Raw genomic sequence first — 22,387 nt, forward strand, 5'->3', positions numbered from 1 at the left:
GGTCCACCTTCCGAACAAAACCGAGCCACTCCGACACGATCCGGATGCGCCCGAAACCTTAAAATGTATCAGTTTTATGCAGAGTCTCTTCGACAGCCCTCCGCTTAATCTACACTGCCATCTTTGTTTTTTTCCTGTCTACCTCCTCTCTTACTGCCCGCTTGTCTCTATCTGATTCTGCCTATCCGAGTTTTGAATACTGAAAACTGAGCGAACAACGGACCAATAATGTCAGTCGTTATTTAATAGCCGGTGACTTCTTTGCCAGTATCAGCGATGGCGGCTCTGTCCGTCTCTTAGTGTTCCCTGATTGGCTGCAACAAATGTTGTGCTTCATCAGATGACTGGGGGTATTTAAAGAGCTATGCGATGCGCATGCACCCTGGGTCATGGTAGAACTATATTTTAGAGAAAAGTACCGAAACTTTTCGAATGCTTGTTTTTGTTTACATTTCTTTAGATGTGTTGCGCTTTTGTGCGATATTATTGCTATAGTAATGAAAGTATAATAGAGAAAGATGACCACATCTTGGCAAACTCTCCAACACACCCCTGATATGCGACAAAATGGCAACGTCATCCTGCAGCGTCGTTTATGTAAATAACTGTACTTGACAAGTTGACAGTCTTGTGAATGGGAAAACTGAATGAATTACTTTTCATTATTTTGATATAACAAGTAGTTATTTAGATTCGAAAGCAACACATATGATTTATTTATCTCTGAATTGTGATCAATAATCAGCATTTCTTTGATTTAAAACGTGTTTTTTCATGTTTTCCATACAGAAACTAGAGTGAGACCCCCGGGGGTGGGGAAATGGCCTCGGCCAATCATATGACTTGATGGACTAGTTTGAGCAAGACAGCTGTCAGTCTAGTTTGCCTGTTTTTTTAGCGTAGTAGCATGGGGGATGGGGGAAGTGTGTTTATGTGTATCTATCTATTAATAATATACAATAATGTAATAACAAGGTATTAGGTCATAAAAGTTAAGAGTTTTTAGGTGTTTTCATGCACATTGCAATATTTGTTTTAGCAGCGATCTTAAGCTAAACATTCAACTGAATTGCATAAAATGTAATTGAATTAAATTGAATGAAAACTATTTTATTATATATGCCATATAGGTATATCACAGGGTATATGAGAAACAGGAAGACAAAATATATGGAATACTGTTAGTTTTTTAGCTAGTCTACTATAACAAAATGGCTGGCCAACTTTCCCATACAAATTGGCTGGGATTTGCTGAAACATTTATAATCTTTCTTAGAAAATGAAATTCACTCTTCCAGTATTTGTTTTAAAACGACAAAGGTATATAATAAAACACATAAGAATTATTTAGAGACTGGCCACATATTAACATTATAAACAAACATCAATTGCCTTAATCTAAACAGCAAAACTGGCATTCTTTACCAACATCATTGGTCAACAGTCTCTTGAGACCTGACATATCTTGAATCATGTCATTGGTTATCAACAGTGCATTTACATTCAGCAGACACATTTAACCAAAGTTAAATTACAATAAGGAACTTACAAACAAGGAACATCTAAAACAATTTATACGTTCTCAGATCAGTGCTCTTGGTTTCTGTGTAGACTAGAAAATGTGAAGACATTTGCTATAGTATACAATTTGTTTTATGTCATGCCATATGTTATGTGTACTGTCTCTTTTTATGTATATTCATCACACTGATAGATGTATATGGCTTATATTGTCTTTTCATAGCTTATTCAGTCTTCACTGACATTTTTCATTTCATTTCTCAGCAGGTCAGTTCTCATTATTCAGCAGGTCACTCTTGTTTTGAGTCGCGTCTTCTCGTTCTGCTGGTCTGTCAGGTTTGTGCTGATCTATGCTATGTTGCCTATTTGTTGTGGATGAATGTTGTTGGTCACTACTTATTTTATGGCATGTATCATGTGCATTAATATCCGGTTTATGTTTATTCTTTATTCTGTACTTATTGACATCTGCTGCAAGAGATTTCTCTGCTGATATGTCTGGTTTGAGAGTATTTTCATTGTCTTTCTGACTTTCCATTTGTCTGTTTAGTATTTGGTGGTTGGGCTTCTCAATTGTAGCTTCAGTGGCTTGTGTCGACCCCTTATGGTCTTTTTGTGCTGTTGCATGCTGAAGCCAGTCGTGCTGTAATGTTTGATTAGCTGTCAAGCGCTTTTTTGGATCCACCTCCAGTAGAGCTCTGACTAGAGCTTTAGCCCCTGGGACACACAAATACATACAAATGTCTTAATTAATAACAGAAGCATAAAAAAATAAGGTAAAGTTTAACCAAAATTAACATTTCTCATCATTTACTTTAACAAATTACTAAAAAAAGGTATTTTTTATCAGTTTGTGTGTTCCTTGGATTTGAACCCATGACCTTTTGCATTGCTTACGCAATGCTCTACGACTGAGCTACACAGAAAATGGTATTTCAATTTCTTTCATTGTAGGTTGTCTATTGTCTTACCCTCAGATACATTGTCCCAGTAAGGAGACAGAAAATGGACATCGCCCTTTTGGATGAGACAAAAAAGTTCCTCTTGATTACGCTCTGGACTTCGGAATGGAGGAAACCCACTCAGGAGTACAAACAGGATAACACCCATCGCCCAGATGTCGACTTCAACACCGTAACCTATTCATGCAAAGACATACACACATTTACGCTGAAAATTTCTAAATGTACCTCCATTTTTAAAATTGAGAAACTTGAAAAGTTGTAGCTCAGGTTTTTTTGTGTCTAACCAGTGCCAGCTAATCTGGGTAAAGCAAGGGATTTTACCTGTCTCAGCAAGTATCTCTGGAGCAACATATGTGGGTGTGCCACAAACTGTAAACACAGGCTCTGTTATCACCATAGCTAATCCAAAATCAGCCAATTTCAGATTTAAACTTCCATTGCCATGCCGCTGAACCTTTGAACAATAAAGAGTAAAATTGAAATCACCAACCATCATTAATTCTATTTTAATTCAAGTAATACTAATGCACAACATACAAATAATTTTTTACCAGTAGATTTTCAGGTTTGATATCTCTGTGTGCAATGCTCTTGTCATGGATGTATTCCAGAGCCTGGCTGATGTCTCTGATCATGCATGCAGCACTTGGCTCATTAAACCTGCCGTTCTGAGAGATAGCATCAAACAGGTCTCCACCGGTGACCAGCTCCATCAGCAGGTACACATGGGTGTCGGTGTGATGTGAACGAAAGAGCTGAATGAGTCGAGGATGTTCTAGGCTACGGAGCAGAGAAATCTCATTCTTGATCATGTGACCGCGTCCCTGCAGCTTGGCGTTGTCCACGATCTTCATGGCAAAGATTTCAGGTACGCCATGCACTCGGCACTCCCTTACCACCGCAAAGTTCCCATCCCCTACCACACGGCCGATGTCGTAGCAGCGCTCGATGTCCTCTAGTGTAACTTCTGCACCATCGGGTGGTAGATTAGCCTGGAAGTTTCTCTGTTTTGCTGCTTCTTGGTTGTTAATGGCCTGCTGAGGTGTCTCAAATATCGCCTCGGTGCTGAAAGGATTATTCAGGTTTTTATCAACCGAGTTAGGATTGGCAACATGCTCGTCGGCTTTCAGTGTTCTATGTGGTGTGTTTTCTGAAGTATTATTTGCATCACTAGGGTTATTTGGCTTATAATGTGGTTTGCTTCTGATTGGGGGTATAGGTGGACCACATCCTCGACAGCTCCTGCAATAAACCGGTTCTGCCTTTCTTTCCTCCTTTTTTGGCTCCTTTAAATCTTCTTTCTGTTGGTCACCCTTCCTCACCCACAACTCTCTGTCTTTTCTCTGCCTTTCTTTTTTAGCTTTATCTCTTTGCCGTCCTTGACCTCCAACAGGCTGCAGGTTGTTGGCAGCTAGTTGGTTTAGATGTTGATTACATACAGTAGGTAAATGCCCCTCACCGCCAGGTTCATCGTCATGGAAACCACTATCTGCTTTGGTGGCTTTAGGTCTCAGGATACGATCCCATATCCTTAGGAGGTGTTCACAGTACTTGGGGTTTTCGGGGTATAACTCGTTCAGGGCTGTGTGCACCTCATCAAGAGATGGTCGATTGACTCCAAAGGCCAGAAAAGCATGGTCGATGCGGAAGAAGTCGGAAAGGCTGTGGATCTCACGGCCAGCGGGACTAAAGAGGCGGCGTATGCGAGCGTTGTTACAGCGGGGAAAACCGAGGGCTTCGGATACATCTGCCATTAGCTGCTCAAACGTCTGCACAGCACGGCGGTTTAAAAGCAGTGAGATCTTACGCAGACTCTGCTTTCCACACGGCCGTACCACGGTCACAATTCGTGGCCGTACTGGGCTTTCTTCTGCATGCCTGGCATGGTAGCCACTCGCTCTGGGAAATCCTGGTTCCCCCCAGTGATCCAACCCTATCACGGAGCTTTTTAAAGGCCCATAGTCTGTGATGGGCTTTCGGGGTCTTAATCTGGGTGGATTTGTGGGCAGAGGTTGCCGAGGGACAGCATTGGGGCATTTAGGGAGTTTGATCTTCTGATCTGGAACACATAAGCAAACATATTAACATACAACAGTGTAAATTGAGAGACACAATTTTAATTATGATACATCATGCAATATGGTGCTGTTTGTTATATGTGTCCAGAAATGTATTTGTTAATCAAAAGTACAGCTCAGAAAATCACTTGATCAGATAATGAATAAAGCGTATACAGGCAGATTAAATAGGAAGTGGGACAACATTAATAATTAAGTGAAGGTGTGTATTGAAGAGCAATGCCGAGACATGCAGATTCTCAAATTGCATCTCATGCTCCAGGGGTAACGGAAAAGGATCAAATCTGATCGTGCCAGATCATTTTACTTAGAACGTAGCTTCTGCTTTCTGTCTTTCTTTCGTTCTTTAAATGTAATTTTTTTCATGTGAACACTGGCAAGTGGTTCAAAAGATGCTGATATTTTAATTGATGTTTTTTAAAAGTTTATGGCAACACTAAGAAATTAATCACTATTTTTCAAGAGGAAGTTTGGCACAATTTTTACAAAGCAAATTGTGTTATCTTATCTTTTGCTAAAAGCAAAATGGGTACATAATTTAATTAACCTAAACATTTTTGCACTTAAAAAGTCTATTATTAATTATTAAAAGTATTTGAATTAAGTTAGCTATTTTTACTGAGTTAATATTTGGAATGAGTATTTTTTTAACTAACCTAAATAATTTTCTTAGCACTTAAAAGGTCTATTATTACATATTAAAAGTCTTTGAATTAAGTTAGCTATTTTTACTGAGCATTTGAAATTAGTATTTTTAATAATTTATAAATATATTTGTAAACAGATTGTTTTAGAACAAAACGTCATATTCATTTATTTTGCATAAAGATACAACTATTAGCATTTTTATATTTGCATATACGTTGTCTAGTTTCCGTTACACATTTGGTTTTATATATTTAAATTTTTTCCTCACCCGTCAGTGCCCATCTAGGTCTAGGTGCCTCGCGTCCGTGTCGCTGGCTCCACAGTGGTGTCATTCTGTTAAAGTGCTTGCTGTTTGATTTATATTTCTGCACGTAAAGCCCCACGAGGCCATACTGTCCGAGAGACGTCCGTGAGCTTTAAAAACTCCTGAAGAAAGCCATGATCCAGTCTTGAGGAAACTTTACCTTGCGGTGTATTTAAAGTTTGGACCGGACAGCATCTTATCAAAGCAGAACCGGGTCAATATTCAATCAGACCCGAGGTAACATCGGGATATCTTCACGCGGCATCTCTTGGAAAGACTACGAGCGCGTTACCGGATACCCCGCATCCTGCTGCACGCGCGTCTCCCCGGTAACCGTCACCTCTTTAATTGCAAAGAGCTGAAGACCACAAACAGAAGATAAAGAGGGGGGAGGGGTGACAAAGAAAAAAAAACATAAAAATTATAGTTTTGAGTAACATTTTAACTTTAAAAATCAGGAAAAAAAGGGTTGACAACTTCAGTTCACTTGTCTGCATTTAGTGTCACTTTCCTTTTTAAAGTGAGTCATGTGACCTTAAGGCCTAATTATTTTGTCTTATGTTGTGAAATAATTCACCTACAGCTATTTCCAGGGAATTTGGCCCAACGTTCTCTGCTTACTTAATATTGCTATTCCATCAATCCTACACAAACTTTTTCCTTACCTTTGTTAAAACTAGATAAAGAAGATATTTTCTGTCTCTTCGCAAGTCTCGCAGTATGGCAGAATTGCCATGGTTACTGTTAACACAGCAGTGCATGTTTTGTGTGTGTATGTGCTTGCTCTTTTATGGGCTGACTACTTGTGCTAGACATTTGTGTGTGTGTGTGTGTGTGTGTGTGTTTGTGCGTGCGTGCGTGCGTGCATGTGTGCCTGCGTGCGTGTGTATTTGGGTATCTGAGTTGCATTCGCATGTCCATTAGATGGCAGTGTTTTTTGAAGGGTATGAAGTGTTTGAGGTGAGAGGGGGTGAAAATCAAATTTTCATCAGTTTTTCCCTAATACATACACACAGGCTTACACTTTTAAAAGTAAAGATGTTACAGAGGTTTACAATGCTGATATAGATAAACGTTTTTTTTTTTTTGGATTAACCTTTCAGGCAGAGGTTCTTAGAGCCATTTCTTTATATGTTTTATAATCTAAAGCAGTGGTTCTCAAACTGGGAGCTGGGGCCGCGAGATGGTGCCAGGGGGCCCCAGTTTTATGACATTTTATAAAATACATTAATTTATCATGAATTCTGTGTAATTAAATAAAAGGCTACTAACCAACAGCCCTACTATGTATACTTTAAAATGTTTTGTCTAATTAAAATGTAACATTTTAGAACAAATTTGGCGGCACGCTGAAAAAGTTTGAGAACCACTTATCTAAAGAACCATTTTCCTACAAAGAACCTTTGTAGGGTCTGCAAATGTTATAGGTTCTTGATGGCAGGGGTTCCCAAACTTTTCATTATATGACCTACTTAAATATTTTTTCTCTCTTTAATAATTGAGTAGGCTACTTTTTAGTTTCTTTGTTTTTTTATTAATGAAATGTAAGTTTAATTGCAATTTCAAAATATCTTATGATATATCATATCGAAATCATTGTCATTGCTAGTCATTAGTATGACTAAACTTTTTGTGTGTGTGTGTCATTCATCAATAGCCAAGCGACTTTGCATGACCTTATTCTACTGTGCGACTCCCAAGTAGGTCCCGACCCACAGTTTGAAAACCACTGCTTTATGGAACCAAAATGGTTCTTCTTTGGCAGTGTTCAGCATGTTTATTTTTATATGCCTAACATTTAGTCTAAACTGATCAGTTCTCTTTGTCTTTAAATCTAAGAAATGTCAACAAGTCATATTGGTATTTGCTATATGAACAAAAGTTGGATTTATGACCTGTGTTTTGTTTGACTTGGAGTTGTGCTTTAATTTTATGATAAACTCATTAGGGATTGTTTGCGTTAGATCTGTTTGAGTGCTACAGTTTTTAAATGCGGTTTAGCGTTTTACCACTTTCTGTAGAACTAGTCTTTAAATTCCTAATTCTCTCTGTTTCTCCTCCTCTCCAGCACCTGTCTGTGTGAAATGTTGTACATGTGAATTCTACATACCCTGTTTAGTCACACAGTTGTGTTGGGTTAGACACAGCCACGTGTATGTTTTCACAAGTGTTTAAAATGAGTCTGGAAGAGTCATTGTGTTACACAACACATTAGATTGAATCATCAGTCCTTCAGGGAGAATGTGGTTTATGGAACATATGGATAACATAAATTATATCGAACTCAATCCAAAGCAATTTTGCGTTTAGACAACATCTAACAGCCGTCCAAACACAGCTCAGATGTCTAGGCTAAAACAAGGCAAATTCGGGCTGTCGGTGAAAATTGAATAGATGTGTAACCAGAGCCCAAAAACAAAAAATAACACCAAACACCTTGTAATCACTGTTTCCTTTGCTTACATTTTGGAAATGACAGCTGTTGCTTGCTGGAAAGGTACTTTAACCTGCCAATGGAATGCAAATCATTTTCAACTTGTGTTTAATTGTACATTTACATTTTGCAGATGTGTGCAAAATGACACGCAAATGAGGAACTTTGCAAGCATTTTATTGCTCAAGAATCAACAATACTCAAAGTACTTTCATAAGAAAACTTGAGCAATGCAAGTATTTGTAAACTATAAACGATCCTCCTTAATATCTCACCACAAACATTAAGAGAAGATAACAAAAATGCTAGAGGGTATTTATACAGTTGCAGGAACCATATGAATACAATCACTGCATGATACGCAGTATCATGTTACCACGCCGTAAAAATACAACTCATTATGAAGTTTATCCAATCCAATTTAATAAACAATACTCCGCTGGTTACATAAAGTAAGGATTTAAAAATGTACAAATGATAATAAAAGAATGTAAATCTGTAAAAGTCAACACTATAATGGTGTACATTTGGGTGTGTGCCTGTATCTGCACATGCTCAAACAGGTGCCTTTTTCACAGGATTTGTGTAAGGGGGGGTCATGTCATGATCCCTCAGGCGACTGAAGAGTACAAACGACTTTCCATCTGAACAAACCTTAAGAGATTAGTGGTTTACATTGGAGTTCAGAGATATGCTGAGGTAATTGGAAGTTTTCAAATGCTTGTTTAGTTTTTGTAGTTGTCGTCTTTTTAAATTAATAGATGATTTATACAAAATGACTTATAAACAAGGGCATGTGTTCTTTGGAAATGAAACAAATCTTGGCAATGTTAGTGCTTTAACAACTGTAACACGCTGTACACTCTGTAAAATTAAGGTGCTACATGATGTCATACACTCTCAGAAAAAAGGTACAGGGTACAAAAGTTGTCACTGGGATGGTACCATTTTTAAAAGTACACTTTTGTACCTAAAAAGGTACATATTGGTACACACTGGTACCTAAAAGGTACATACTGTTATCTCAAAGGTACATATCTGTACCTAAATAGTACATATTAGGACCTTTTTAAAAGGTACCGTCCCAGTGACAAAAAGATACAACCTTTATACATTTTTTTTTTTTTTGAGATTGTACACTCTAAAACAAACGGTGCTAAATAGCACTAAAAGTGGTTCACTGGCTTGTACTCATAGATGAACCATTTTAAGTGCTATATAGCACCTGTGTAACACCTGTGTAGAATCATATTGTGCTATATAGAACCATATCTGGTGCTATAGTGGTGCTATATCAACCTTGGATGGTTCTTCATAGGTGCTTTATAGACGGTTTCAGCAGTAACAACATAAACAAGCAGCTTTCGTGGTTAACACGTAACTTCTGGTAAACTCTGCTACGAATAAATAACAACATAGTCCTTTTATAGTAGTGTATTTATATAACAAGCAAAATAAACAACACGTAGATTACCTAGGCAACCAAAACATTTGTTATTTTCGACAAGGTATTTGTTTATGGGGTGGTTTCCCGGTAGTGATGTAGTACTCGAGTGTTCTCGAGACTGATTTCTGCGTTCTCGGACTCGTCTCGGACTTGTTCCTTCAAAGACTCGGTCTTGCCTCGGTCTCGGACCACAGTGAGAGAAAAGGGACTCGTAATTTCAGACCAAGTCTTCGAGATCAACACATTTTTTTATGTTCATATAAAAACCACACAACACATAACAATAATAGTAAAATGCAATGTTGACAGGCATTATTTGAAAATGACATCCCATGGTGCAATGCAAAGATACTGCCATCAGAGCAGTTTATCTCTATGTTTTGTGGCGTAATAGCACTTTTGGGAGTACTTCGACTCGCCTGAAAAGTCCGCTCCCCTTCTCCCTCTCATAATGGGAGAGGGAGGGTGTTACTGCGCCGAGTCAAAGTACTCCCAAAAGTGCTATTACACCATAAATTATAGTTCCTCTTTTAAATCCACTTAGAAAAGCGCTACGTTTTATTTTGTACCACCAAACTTGCTCGTACAAGTACTCGCCTTAAATAGGAAAAACGTTGATGTGTTTGGTCACTTTTAACTTTATATCTGATTGGTACCATTGAATGAATGAGGCTAAGCTAAATGCTATCGAAGCGTCACAGCGCACTCCAGCGCTTACGTGCACACACACAGATGATAGAGGGATGTATCAACAATTCTTAGTTAAGGTAATAACATATTTTAATATTGAAAATGAGTAGACTATTCATTTAAGACGATAAAGGCGCTCTAAGCAAATCTGTGCGACGTCACTTTTTGTTGATGTTTGAACTGTTTCCAAACAAACGTAGCGTAGCTAACTCCTTCCCCTCCCTTTCGTGCTTTCATGAACGCACCCAACCCCCACCCCAAAATCCTTCTTGTCGTTTATTGGCTGGAACATTTTGTTATGTTTTGTGTTGGTAGGTTTGGCCACTGTGTTTTTATTGCAGTTTGTGGAGCCTAGGCTGTCTACAGAGATCGCATTTTTTACAGTTTGAGCAGCGGTCAGGCAGCAAGCATATAGTGAGGAGATGTTTGCTGTATGTAACAAAAAATGTTTTATGGTCTAAAATGCGTGAATTCGCTTAGAGCACCTATAAGACTGCTCCTCTAAACAATTCCCAATCTAGCTTAGTCTGTAGGCCTAACTGTTGATTATTAACTGGGGTGATATTAAATCATGAATATGAAAACTGACATGTTTTTATGGTCTTGGTCTCGACTTAAAAAGGACTCGGTCTCGACTCGAACTTGCTTCCTCAAAGACTCGGTCTTGACCCAGCCTCGACTCTATTTGAAAACCAACGGACTCGGTCTCGACCCTTCAAAGACTCGGTCTCCATCACTATTTCCCGGACAATGGTTAGCTTAAGCCAGGACTATAGGCCTCAGTTTAATTGGGAAATATAACTATTTTTAGCCAACATGCCTTATTAAAAACATTACCTTTGGGCATTATGAGGCAAAACAAAGGGCACTGAAGCATTTATAGATGTGCAATCTTGTCAGTTGTTTTCAGTTTGGATAGCTCTTACATATATTTTAGTCAAGTACTAGTCTAATCCCTGTCCGGGAAACAGCACCTAAGATTTCAGTTTAAGCAACTAGTCGGACCATTAAACAAGCAGAAACCGGAAGTAAAGTTCGGACCAGACGTTTAATCGCGTCACTGCACGTGCGTCCGATGAAACGTTCTATAGCACTAAAAATGGTTCCTCTATGATTCCGATCTTATAGATCATTTTTTTTTAAGTGTAAAAGAACCAATTCGGACTGTATGGTATGATAAAAAAGGTTCTTTAGACTATAATGGCTCTTTAGGGAACCACAAATGGGAGCACTGTTCATATTTTTTCTTTATCTGAACTTCCTTTGATGTAAAGAAGCTCTTTGTACCAGATGTCTACGGTTCATGAACTATACAAAAGCTGCTCTCATGAACCTAATCTCACAAACTATCATAAATTCAGCATAACCCCAGACCATATTGCACACAAATCCTGATATTTAGACTCTTCGCAATGAAAAACTGCTCAGGGAGGGTGCAGACTCGCTCAACAATAGTTTCATTTCAAATGCACTCACTTGTAAATTCAGCCTTGTGGCTCTTAGCAAAAGGTTTAGTGTTACTTGTGCACAGTTTTGGTGATTATTGTACAAACAGCAGCTGATACGGCTCGATCTCTGCCGTCTCTTACTGAGCCAAACAGTCACAGGGTGGGAAAAAAGAGCCCTCTGACATAAGGTCGTGTCCTTAGCAGTCTGTTATAGAGAGGGAGAGAAAGAGGGAAGAAAATGACCCTGACCCCCATATCAATAGAAATTCCTCCCTCCTTCTTCATTGTCTCTCTTTGTGTTAAATTTTTTTAGATGAAGCATCAAACCTAAAATATCTAATTTAAAAAATTTTTGCATTCTTCGTTTACAATTTGCTTCTGTTCACACAGCTGTTAAATTCCACATCTATTCTTTATTATGTATGTCAGTCCTAACTGATTTACAATTCACTCACCCCACCTCGCCTGTCTTTCATCTATCTTCTCCTCCTAGGGTTTGGCTCCTCCCTCCTCCTCCTCCCCAAGCCTATAGTGATGACATCACAAACAGCAGTTATAAATCAGCCAGTAAGATTGCAGGGGCTTAGTGGTGCTGTCTTACCCTCTCTCACGCTTTCTTTCTCTGCCTCATTTCTGCTACCGTTCACTTGATCGGCTTTCAACATGGAGGCTTTCTGTGGCACATGGAACTTGAAGGAGAGCAAGAATTTTGATGACTACATGAAAGCACTTGGTAAGCAGGAAGAGGGTGCGAACATGAGCATGTGTTTGCGGTGTGCATGTATGTTTATCGGCTAAAAGTGGGGTGTGTGCCTTTTGATGCAAGTAAACACATGTAATTTGGGCGTGTGTTGTTCATTTTCCCAGGATTTTAATTTTGGTGTTTCTAAGGGATTTTGCAAGGTGCATGTTTTTCTGGTGCATGGGTGTGTTTAAGATGGAGAACATGTGGTGGTGCAGGGATCTTTGTGTGAGACACACACACACACAAATGCATGTGCTCTCACATGCATAGCCACAGTCATACCAACCCCACGTGTGGGGCAACTACTGATGTCTGAACAATTCAAATTTTAGACAAAGAAACTCTTTATTTTGCCAAGTAGACATTTTATGCCACAATGATTCATGATGAGATGACCTTGAACATTTGTTTCTCAGTAAGGTTTCACAGCATGCTGTATTGAAAAATCTGTCGTAGGCTTGTCGGCCAGAAAACTGATCTTTCGTGAATACTAAAGTAGTGCTGAGTGAGCCGTGACTTGGGAGAGGAAGATGTGGTTGTCTGATGAAGCAATGTACAGCTTTGTTACTGGAAGAAAGGCTGACAAGATAAAACATTTGTGTTTTCTTCCAACCATACAACTTTATATTTACCGTACTACTTAAATGCACAGATCTTCTTCTCTTTAAGCATTAGATTTCCATAGGCTACGCCCTCAATGTAAAAATCAATACTCATTGCACGGTTCTCCCCAAAGTGTGTTTGCTTATGGATTTGACCATTGTGACCGTTCCAGAGTTTAGTTCTTTGCAGAGACATGTAGTTGGCCACGAATGGACTAAATATATGCAGGCTTTGTTTAATTATTACTATACTGCCCTTAGGTGCTTGTTCTTTATTTGCATTTTAACAATAAGGAAACACAATTGTAGTCTTATCCTTACAAACTGTACTCTTTATTCCTGTTTCTGACATTATTTGTATGTTTCAGGTGTGGGCTTTGCCACGCGTCAGGTTGGCAGTATGACCAAACCCACGCTCATCATATGCCAGGAGGGTGATGTGATTACACTTAAAACTGTAAGCACTTTCAAAACCACAGAAATCAACTTCAAACTAGGAGTGGAGTTTGATGAAACCACTGCTGATGACCGTAAATGCAAGGTAATACGATTTTGTTTATTGATTTAACATTTTAATAGGTTTATCAATCGTAGGAGTTCGCAGGAATGAGAATAATATGTTGTTATCGCTGATAACATAACTTGGCTTTGTCTGTGGTAAACAATGGGTTCTTATGAGAAGTCGATATCGTGTGACAACCATTAGGTTAGACAAAGGAACACCACTGTTGAGAGAAAAATACCAGCTTGTATCTTTTGTTGTTGTTTTTTTAGTCGGTGGTAACACTGGACGGAGATAAGTTGGTTCACATTCAGAGATGGGACGGTAAAGAGACTTCATTGGTCCGAAAAGTCGAAGGCAACAACCTCACTTTGGTCAGTAGTAGTACTGTGTATAAGTCAGCAGTAGCAAAGATTTGCTGAATGGCAACTGCTGCCTTGGTATTGGGGTGTTTTTCTGTACATACATCAGCAAACCAATTTCTCTTTTTCTTTTCCAGACATTGACACTCGGTGAAACTATCTCCACACGACACTACGTGAAGGAATAATAAAGGGAAACTACAGTCACAACACATTCTCTGATCTTGACAAATGTATTGTCTATTGTTACATGTATGTACATTTCAAACGGTTCTCGTCCCTTTTTATTCAAAGACAGTATAAAATTCCAACTTTGTACCTCCAGATGTCTGTATTGTCGCTTTCTACTGATTGTCTCGTGTGGCTCTACAGTCAGTGTTAAGGTCTGCAATAAATGTGACATTTGCTCCAAATTCACTGTGTGCAATTTATGTCAACTTTCCATCAGGTGATCCAATGCTGTGACCTGAATATTGTGTAATCCTAAAAAGGCCCCAAGCAAACTCTGGCACACTATGTTACTTTTGTATTTGAATGTGGTCCGTGTGAATGTTCTAATTTAAGCATGTTCCACTGTCTGCTCGGTGCCATGACTGTTTTCTATATCGAGCTAATGGGTGTCTCGTGTCTTGTGTGTTTCTGGGGAAAGGGTCACTTGGAGGTTGCTGGAGTAACCCTATTAAACTTTCACCTCCAAAAAAACCCCACAATCATTAATTTCAAACTCATTACAGTTTAATATAAACACAAAAGTACATTTCATTATTGATCAAGTGCTGATCAACCACACATTTATTTTTGATAGACCAAATGCAAGCACATTTCTCCAGTTGTACATAAAATATCACTGCGTTTACACCATATAGAAATGATTCACTTTTGTGTTTTGTGTTTGTGCTTCTTGTGCTTTTTCTTTGAATGCGTGTGCGAATGTCGTGGTCTTTTGGCATCATCATCGCTACTATCAGATGAAGAATTGTCTCTCTTTTTTTCCTTCTTGTTCTTCTTTTCTTTCTTTGCCTTCTTTTCCTGCAAAAAAAAAAATAATGATGAGTAATGTAAGTAAACAAATGAAAGAAAGAGGGTTGAAGTTAGAAAAATAAAGGCAGTATGTCACTATAAAATTTATTGGCTTCAGAGGGGCGTGTCTGCACCTTTTTACGTTTAAGAGGCTCTGATTGGGTGGTCTGGCTGGACGCTGGCTCTTCCTCTTCTGGCACTAAACTATATTGAAGTCCAGGCGTTGAGAAGCAGTCTTTGGCAAAGTGACCTTACATGCAAACAGACGTGTGTCATTATAAGGTACACTTTGTCATAACAGGCGTTAAAGGATTAAAGGTACTTTCTGCAAATAAAGACAGTAAAAATGTGAGCCAGGCATTGGCAAGCTATTATTGCTGTGTAATAGTGAAGTTATTTAACAACAGAAATAACTGAACTACTGCAAAACTCTTATTCAATCTACATAAAGAAATATTTCATTGAATAATTACAGAAACATACTTAATCCTAAAAAACTTGATGTAACTGTCTCTAAAGTAAACCCAAAGGTTTAACCCTTTAACTGGCGCAGCCCTTTTCCGAGTGGGATGGGGTGAAAAGGTGATATACACCTTCAAATTAATATAAGCCTAATTTTGGTCTTGTTTTAAAGGTGCAGTGTTTAAATTTTAGCGGCATCTAGTGGTGATGTGCTGGTGAATTGCAACCAATTGCTCAGTCCACTGCTTACCCCTCATTTTTTAATCACATGGAGAAGCTACAGTAGCCGCCACCGGACAAACATGTCATCGGAGACAACTTTTTTTTGGTTTTGGGTTTTTGTAGAAACATGGCGGCACAAAATGCCGACTTCCATGTAAGGGGACCAACGGTGTATGTAAATAAAAACGTCTCATTCTAAGGTAATAAACACATAACGGTTCATGATTAAAGGTCTTTATACACCACTGATAATATAGTTTTGTATATTATTTTGCATTTCTGTCAAGAGATCCTTCTAAAAATTACACACTGCACCTTTAAAGAATACGCTTTAACATTTTTTATGGAAGTGTCTGGAGGTGAAAATATAATTTTTTATAGCAGTGTACATTTATTTGTCATAAATAAAAAATGGAATAGTATTATTTTTAATACAAAAAATTATCAAAAAACTGAGGTTTGTATTGGTTTGCTGCATACTCTTCTCACAAATTAATAAATTACAGTACTGCATTATTATTACTGCTAAAGGTTTCAAAATATGAAAACTGCATTCTTAGACCTTTCCATTCCAACAATATATAGTTTGCCGTGTCAAATTAACATTTACATGAAAAATATTGAAGTAAACTTAGGTGTCCCTCTCATGGGACAGCGCCAGTTAACAGGTTTAAGGTACACTGGAAGGTTGAACCGGTCTGAAGGTTGCATTGCTCTTACCTCTGCAGCCACACTTTTTGCATGTGGTGTTGAGCACAGCCTCCAGGGTGATCTTCTGTCCCGTGTGATCCCTGAACTGCCTTCGTCTGCGTTCATCCTGTCTGTATGGACAACATTTATTTGCACACGATTTTGTATATTTATGCCAAGTGTGTTTCAGTAACAAACATGCAGCCACATAGCATTCATTTACTATAAACCACCTACTCCGCCATTACATTGTTGGGGTCTAGGTCCCGCCCGGTGCCTTGATTGACAGCTTTCATGGAGAAGGAGAGCTTGACTTTATCATCCTTAATCTAATGGAATCATAAAATTACTTTTAAAATCATTTATACATAAAATGCAATGCATTAATCAGATTTAGCAACTGCTGTGAGTAATAGTAATTGCTGGTAGGGATATACTGTATGACAGTATGTTGTTTTGCAGTATGCTTTGCTTTTAAAAACTTTAACATACCTCTCTGCCAATGACTTTTATCCAGACGCTCTCCCCTACATCAACTATTTCAGCCGGGTTCTCTACCCTACAGGCAGACATCTCACTCTTATGAACCAGACCTGACAATGCAATCACAAACAAACACACACACAATGGAAAATCTATGATCTCTTATATACACACGCTACTGTAACTCTATCCAACCTTACCTTGTTTTCTATATCCTGTAATTTTAACAAAAGCACCATATGTCGTAACAGATGCAACCTAAATAGAAGAAAGAGACACAGTGTAAATGAATCAGTTAAGGAACAGACTTATATCATTTCAAATGCTGCATTTCAGATAAGGAGATGCAACCTCTCCCCTCAGAATGCTGTACATCGGAGGTAATCCATCCAATCCAGCTGGTTCTCTCTCCCGTTCATCAGCCATTACATCTGTAAAAATACATCTGCTTAACAAATATGTTCTGACATCTATCCGTAACTAGGCATACTAGTACGTTAACAGATTAATTATTTAAAGATGTCATCACTAATGCTTCTAATGCAAATCATGCCAGTTACAAAGCCAAGATTTATCATCTTATCAGACGGTATCACGTCTTGCCAGTATACTACACTTTGAAAACAATATTAAACTGCAAAATACAAAGAATATTCGTACCAAACAATCGGAATTTAAATTTTTTGCTGCTAAAATATGTGGTATAATATAACTTCCACTAACTAATGTTAAACCACAACGCACAAACAAATTCACAACAGCGTGCGTTGTCTTCCGGGTCAAAGAATTGAACTGCGACCAATAAAATCGCGTTTCGAGTGAACCAACCAATTAGGAGCTCTGGCGTCACCGGATGTGTTTTACTTGGCGAGCGTGTTGCTTGATGGCGGTGTGTGGCTTGGAAACTCATTCATTATAAAAATAAGTAAATAGTATTGATCGTTTTTAAATATTACCGGTATTTCAGTATTTTCACAACCATGATCGAACCAAAGAAGCGCGCCGCGGACATGGCAGTTGTTCCGACCGCTGTGAAGAGACCCCGGACCGAGCTCGTAGCCGCAGCGCAGTCCCAGCAGCTCTCTGCTATGGTAACAAATATCTGCATCTTTAAAAAATTCTGTCTTTTTCCCACAGCTGTGAAATTACAACATCCTGGGTTTCTGTTTGATCCCTTGCACTTTTAACCCACCCATTGAAAACTTTCTACAAATATCACCACCTGTAATTTAACTAGAATGCATGATTAGTGGGTTCATCGCCCCTGTAATAAGACCACCTGCATAAACATTAATCTATTGTTGTGTATCTATATGACAGGGCCCTCCACGAAGCTCCAGTCTGCAGGCTCCTATAATGCTTCTGTCTGGCCACGAAGGAGAAGTTTACTGCTCCAAGTTTCATCCTAATGGAGCTACATTAGCATCCTCAGGATATGACCGCCTTATCTTGATGCATCTTCTTGTTTTCTTTAATGTTTGAGTGTAACTTGAATTATGTACTTAGAATGTGTATGTTATGTGTTGATGTATTGTGTGTTTTTTAATGATGTTTTTTATGTTCATATTATTACAGTGATGTGGAATGTTTATGGGGACTGTGAGAATTATGCTACACTTAAAGGCCACAGTGGAGCTGTGATGGAGCTACATTATAACACAGATGGAAGGTGTGTTTGTATTATAAAGAGGCTTGCTGCGACATATACGCATTAGGGAGATGCTTTTGTCCAAAGCGACTCACTGTGCATTATATTTGATCAGTATGTGTGTTCCCTGGGGCTTAAACCTATTACCTTTTACACTGCTAACGCAATGGTGTACCAATTGAGCTACAGAAACTGATTCTTGTGCTCTTGCATATTTGATTATTTTTTTACATTCAGTGTTTTTCTTCCAGTCTGCTCTTTTCAGCTAGTACGGACAAGACGGTGTGTGTGTGGGACAGTGAGACAGGGGAGCGTGTGAAGCGTCTGAAAGGTCACACGTCCTTTGTGAACTCTTGTTTTCCGGCTCGCCGTGGACCACAGCTGGCCTGCACAGGCAGTGATGATGGAACTGTGAAGGTAAATATGACACAATTTATTAAACTACATCTTATGGAAGAGAGCACATCACGGAAAGAATATAAGGTCAAGGTGCTCTATGGTCAAGGGTTAATAATAAACCTCATTCACACACCACTTTGGTCCCAGAAATTTCCATAAAAACTTGTGTGTGTCCTGTAAATGTTCTGGGATCGCTCAACGAAAGAGGACCTAGTAATATACACGGAAAGCATTCTGTGTGAACAAAAGATAGAAACAATGCTCTAAGGGGCTTGGCGTAGTGAGGACGTTCGTGTCATCGCAACCAGAAGTTATGGTTCAGCTCTGTGACACAGGGATTTAAACACAAATCAACATTCATGATGAGAAATTCCTGCAAACTGGACTGAAGCGGAGATCAGGAAGCTTGTCACTGTCTGCGCAGAAGCGGAGATCATTCACCAGCATGACAGAACAGCGCACCACATGCTTTTTATATTCTCTTCATAAACGAACATGCACGTGCGTGGTTTCTCGAGAGAAATCACGGATAATTAGTAAACTTCAGACGTTGTGGAAAAAACCTACCAAGTGCAGGACTTTAAATATGTCATGTGTCTTTATGGGATTTTTACGGTGTGTGTGTGTGTGTGTGTGTGTGTGTGTGTGAAAGCACGCACAGATTCTGGAAAATCATTGGCAGTGTGAATGAACCAAAAACCGCATGATTCCAGACAAATCCCGGACACATTTTCCCTAATTTCTGTGTGAAAAGGACTATAGTTCATCAAACAAGAAAAACTTAGAACCACCATGGTACTCTTTCAAATTAAAAAGCTTTTATTTTAAATGACTACATACAATAAGTATAATGAATAAAATAAAAATAAATTTAAAATTGATTATTTTTCAGTATTTCATTTAAACTTAGATTTATAGAAGATCTTCTGCAATCTGGGGCTTCATGCATTTTTGCAATTCATTGTGGTGATATCAGTTTGGCAAATCTCTATTTCGGTTTATTTTATATGAAATGTCTGAAATCGTGATGATTTTAAACATGTAAAGAGAATGCTGTTTGTGTGTTAAAATGTGACCCTGCCTGTAAAACCCCAGCTCAAATTATTTTCTGGGGATTTACTGTTTTCTACATAAAATCATCCTACATAACGTAAAGAACATTTCGTAAAAATATAACCTTGATATCTTTTATATTCACTGATAATATGATGTCAAAGATTGAAATAAATTACTGAAATCAAAATTTGATACTCCGAATAGACTGGGTTTTATAGTCACAAATGGTCTAAGCCGTCCAGTACTAAATTTTGTATTTGTGTGTTGTTGTAGCTGTGGGACATCAGGAAGAAGGCCTCTGTTCACACATTTCAGAACACCTATCAAGTTCTCAGTGTGACATTCAATGACACCAGTGACCAGATCATCTCAGGAGGCATTGACAATGACATAAAGGTCTGGGTGCCCATCAAAATTATTTTCCAACAGAATTCTTTAAGACTCCATTCCTGAATCCATTTTCATACATTTGCCTTTTGTTTATATGTTGCAGGTGTGGGACCTGAGGCAAAACAAACTGATTTACACTATGCAGGGTCATGGAGACTCTGTTACAGGTCTCAGTCTCAGCTTAGATGGGTCTTACCTGCTGTCCAATTCAATGGATAACAGTGGTAAGCATAAGGGGGTGTATATGACTGTACATTACTTATCCCCTATTTAAAGGGGACATGTCATGAAAATCTGACTTTTTCCATGTTTAAGTGCTATAATTGGGTCCCCAGACCTTGTATCAACCTAGAAAATGTGAAAAAGATCAACTCAGTAACCTTAGTTTTGGTAAACCATTTTCTGCAAGCATGTGAAAAAATAGGTCATTCAAATTTGGCTCCCCTTGTGATGTCAGAAGGGGATAATTCCCTTAAAAACAAACATCCAAAAACGGCACATTTTTGCTCACACCTACAAATGTCAGAAGGGGATAATTCCCTTAAAAACAAACATCCAAAAACGGCACATTTTTGCTCACACCTACAAAGTGCCAATTTTAACATGCTATAGTAATTATCTATAGTAAAACTTTACACATGTATTCTGGGGACCCTGGATACTGTTGTAAATACTAACCTGTTAGATTTTTTTGTGTTAATATTTTTTTTTACAGTGCGTGTCTGGGATATCCGTCCATTTGCACCAAAGGATAGGTTTGTGAAGATCTTTCAGGGAAATGTCCATAACTTTGAAAAGGTAAGTCTAGCTATGTCTGTATTTGAAAGATGAATGTTACCAAGATATGATTATAGTTTTTGGTTTATACAAATGAGAAATCTGAGAATTTTTGATGCATGATACATGGATTTTAAGTGTAGATTTAAGCAGACATCACAGACACTGGGCGGTTGATAAATACTGGGCAACATTGAAGACTTTTCTTCTGTTTTTAGAATCTCCTCAGATGCTCATGGTCTCCTGATGGAAGTAAGATCGCTGCAGGTTCTGCTGACAGGTATCAGTATTTTGTATAGTGTATGTAGTTTTACTGAAGTATTATGTGTGGTAATGTTTAACACAGTGTGTTTGTGTTGTAGGTTTGTGTACATTTGGGACACAACGTCCCGTAGGATCCTTTATAAACTCCCTGGTCATGCTGGATCTGTCAACGAGGTGTCTTTCCATCCAGAAGAACCTATTGGTAAAAATATACTAGTATTATGTTTTTGTTTTTTTTAAAGCTTGAAGCAGTGCAATTGCTTGGAGAAATCCTTTGCATTTATAATGATTTGGGGTAAAGTGGGTCACACTTGGTCTATACGAACGATTTGTCCTAGTTTATCCCAATATTCGGTGTATTTAGCAATGCTTTTTTTAAGTGACACAAAAGTATAATGAACGTGACTTCACCAAGTAGTATGTGATCCTGGATCATCACCATTGTTGGTCCTGGATCAACATTTTTATTAACCAATCAGATTGCAGGATAAATTATATATGTTTATTTCTTTAAGCTTCACTTTTAACTCCAATTTGTATTATTTTGTCTTTTACAGTTCTCTCTGGATCCAGTGATAAGCGTCTCTACCTCGGGGAGATTCAATAATTTTTTGAGTGTGTGTGACGTGTGTGTTTGTATGTGTGTGAATGTGAGAGTGAGAAAAGATTGGGAAATTTGATTTACATTTGACAGTTCAGTTGAAAAAATGTTGATGATCAGTTAGAGAAAAATGTTGGACTTGCTTTTCTATGCTTTTAATAAACATGTTTTCAGAAGTATTGTTTGCATTATTTGGCTGTTTGTCTAAATAAAAAGTGTTATTGTTGCATATGATTTTCAAATATGTGTTCTATTCCGTGTATCTATTTTAAACTACAAGATATTTAATAAGCAAGCATACACTGAATAATTTGATTTAAAGTCTTGTGAAAAGATAATGGGGGTTCACTCAATAAGAGTGCCAACAGCTGCATGATGGTTTTCTTTGTGCGCTGTGAACGCCTCGTGTTGTGCGTCTCTATGCGGTTGCGCGAGCGCCGGGGTTGCAGGATTGCACGAGGGTGTCTGATTTCCACCCTCTCCGGTACCTATGTTGACAAAGAGCCGGGACATACGTATGGTTGCTTGATCTACAGCCCCGGTCTGAGATTATCGAGGACAAAATCGGCACCGTAAAAGCGAATAGCGCTCGCACGGTTACGGTAAGTCACAAAGACACGCTTTGTACT

At 38.4% G+C, this 22,387-nt stretch overlaps 4 protein-coding genes across 4 annotated transcripts; 2 read left to right on the forward strand and 2 right to left on the reverse strand.

Annotated features, from left to right (window-relative positions):
• Nucleotides 1–1,089: 1,089 nt before the first annotated feature.
• On the reverse strand, nt 1,090–6,334 carry dclk3 (doublecortin-like kinase 3). The gene is made up of 6 exons (XM_055219030.2): nt 6,182–6,334; nt 5,481–5,874; nt 3,038–4,545; nt 2,808–2,940; nt 2,493–2,660; nt 1,090–2,238 (listed from the first exon to the last, which is right to left on the reverse strand). Exons 2-6 carry the CDS (start codon nt 5,542–5,544, stop codon nt 1,790–1,792), a joined length of 2,322 nt encoding a protein of 773 aa, XP_055075005.2. The 5' UTR covers nt 5,545–5,874; nt 6,182–6,334; the 3' UTR covers nt 1,090–1,789.
• Nucleotides 6,335–12,109: 5,775 nt separating this feature from the next.
• fabp3 (fatty acid binding protein 3, muscle and heart) lies at nt 12,110–14,159 on the forward strand. Its single transcript, XM_055219037.2, has 4 exons — nt 12,110–12,268; nt 13,251–13,423; nt 13,657–13,758; nt 13,884–14,159. The coding sequence occupies exons 1-4, from the start codon at nt 12,199–12,201 to the stop codon at nt 13,932–13,934; spliced, it is 396 nt and encodes a 131-aa protein (XP_055075012.2). The 5' UTR covers nt 12,110–12,198; the 3' UTR covers nt 13,935–14,159.
• A 344-nt stretch (nt 14,160–14,503) lies between these two features.
• zcchc17 (zinc finger, CCHC domain containing 17) lies at nt 14,504–17,382 on the reverse strand. The gene is made up of 8 exons (XM_073858318.1): nt 17,205–17,382; nt 16,975–17,052; nt 16,824–16,881; nt 16,633–16,733; nt 16,378–16,469; nt 16,171–16,271; nt 14,901–15,016; nt 14,504–14,775 (listed from the first exon to the last, which is right to left on the reverse strand). The coding sequence occupies exons 2-8, from the start codon at nt 17,047–17,049 to the stop codon at nt 14,620–14,622; spliced, it is 699 nt and encodes a 232-aa protein (XP_073714419.1). The 5' UTR covers nt 17,050–17,052; nt 17,205–17,382; the 3' UTR covers nt 14,504–14,619.
• An 81-nt stretch (nt 17,383–17,463) lies between these two features.
• Nucleotides 17,464–21,934, forward strand: snrnp40 (small nuclear ribonucleoprotein 40 (U5)). Its single transcript, XM_055219032.2, has 10 exons — nt 17,464–17,714; nt 17,944–18,073; nt 18,199–18,292; nt 18,523–18,688; nt 20,000–20,122; nt 20,220–20,340; nt 20,832–20,914; nt 21,112–21,173; nt 21,256–21,359; nt 21,715–21,934. The coding sequence occupies exons 1-10, from the start codon at nt 17,604–17,606 to the stop codon at nt 21,762–21,764; spliced, it is 1,044 nt and encodes a 347-aa protein (XP_055075007.1). The 5' UTR covers nt 17,464–17,603; the 3' UTR covers nt 21,765–21,934.
• The last annotated feature ends 453 nt before the right edge of the window (nt 21,935–22,387 follow it).

This window comes from Misgurnus anguillicaudatus, chromosome 20 (genome assembly GCF_027580225.2).
Source record: "Misgurnus anguillicaudatus chromosome 20, ASM2758022v2, whole genome shotgun sequence".
Taxonomy (NCBI): domain Eukaryota; kingdom Metazoa; phylum Chordata; class Actinopteri; order Cypriniformes; family Cobitidae; genus Misgurnus; species Misgurnus anguillicaudatus.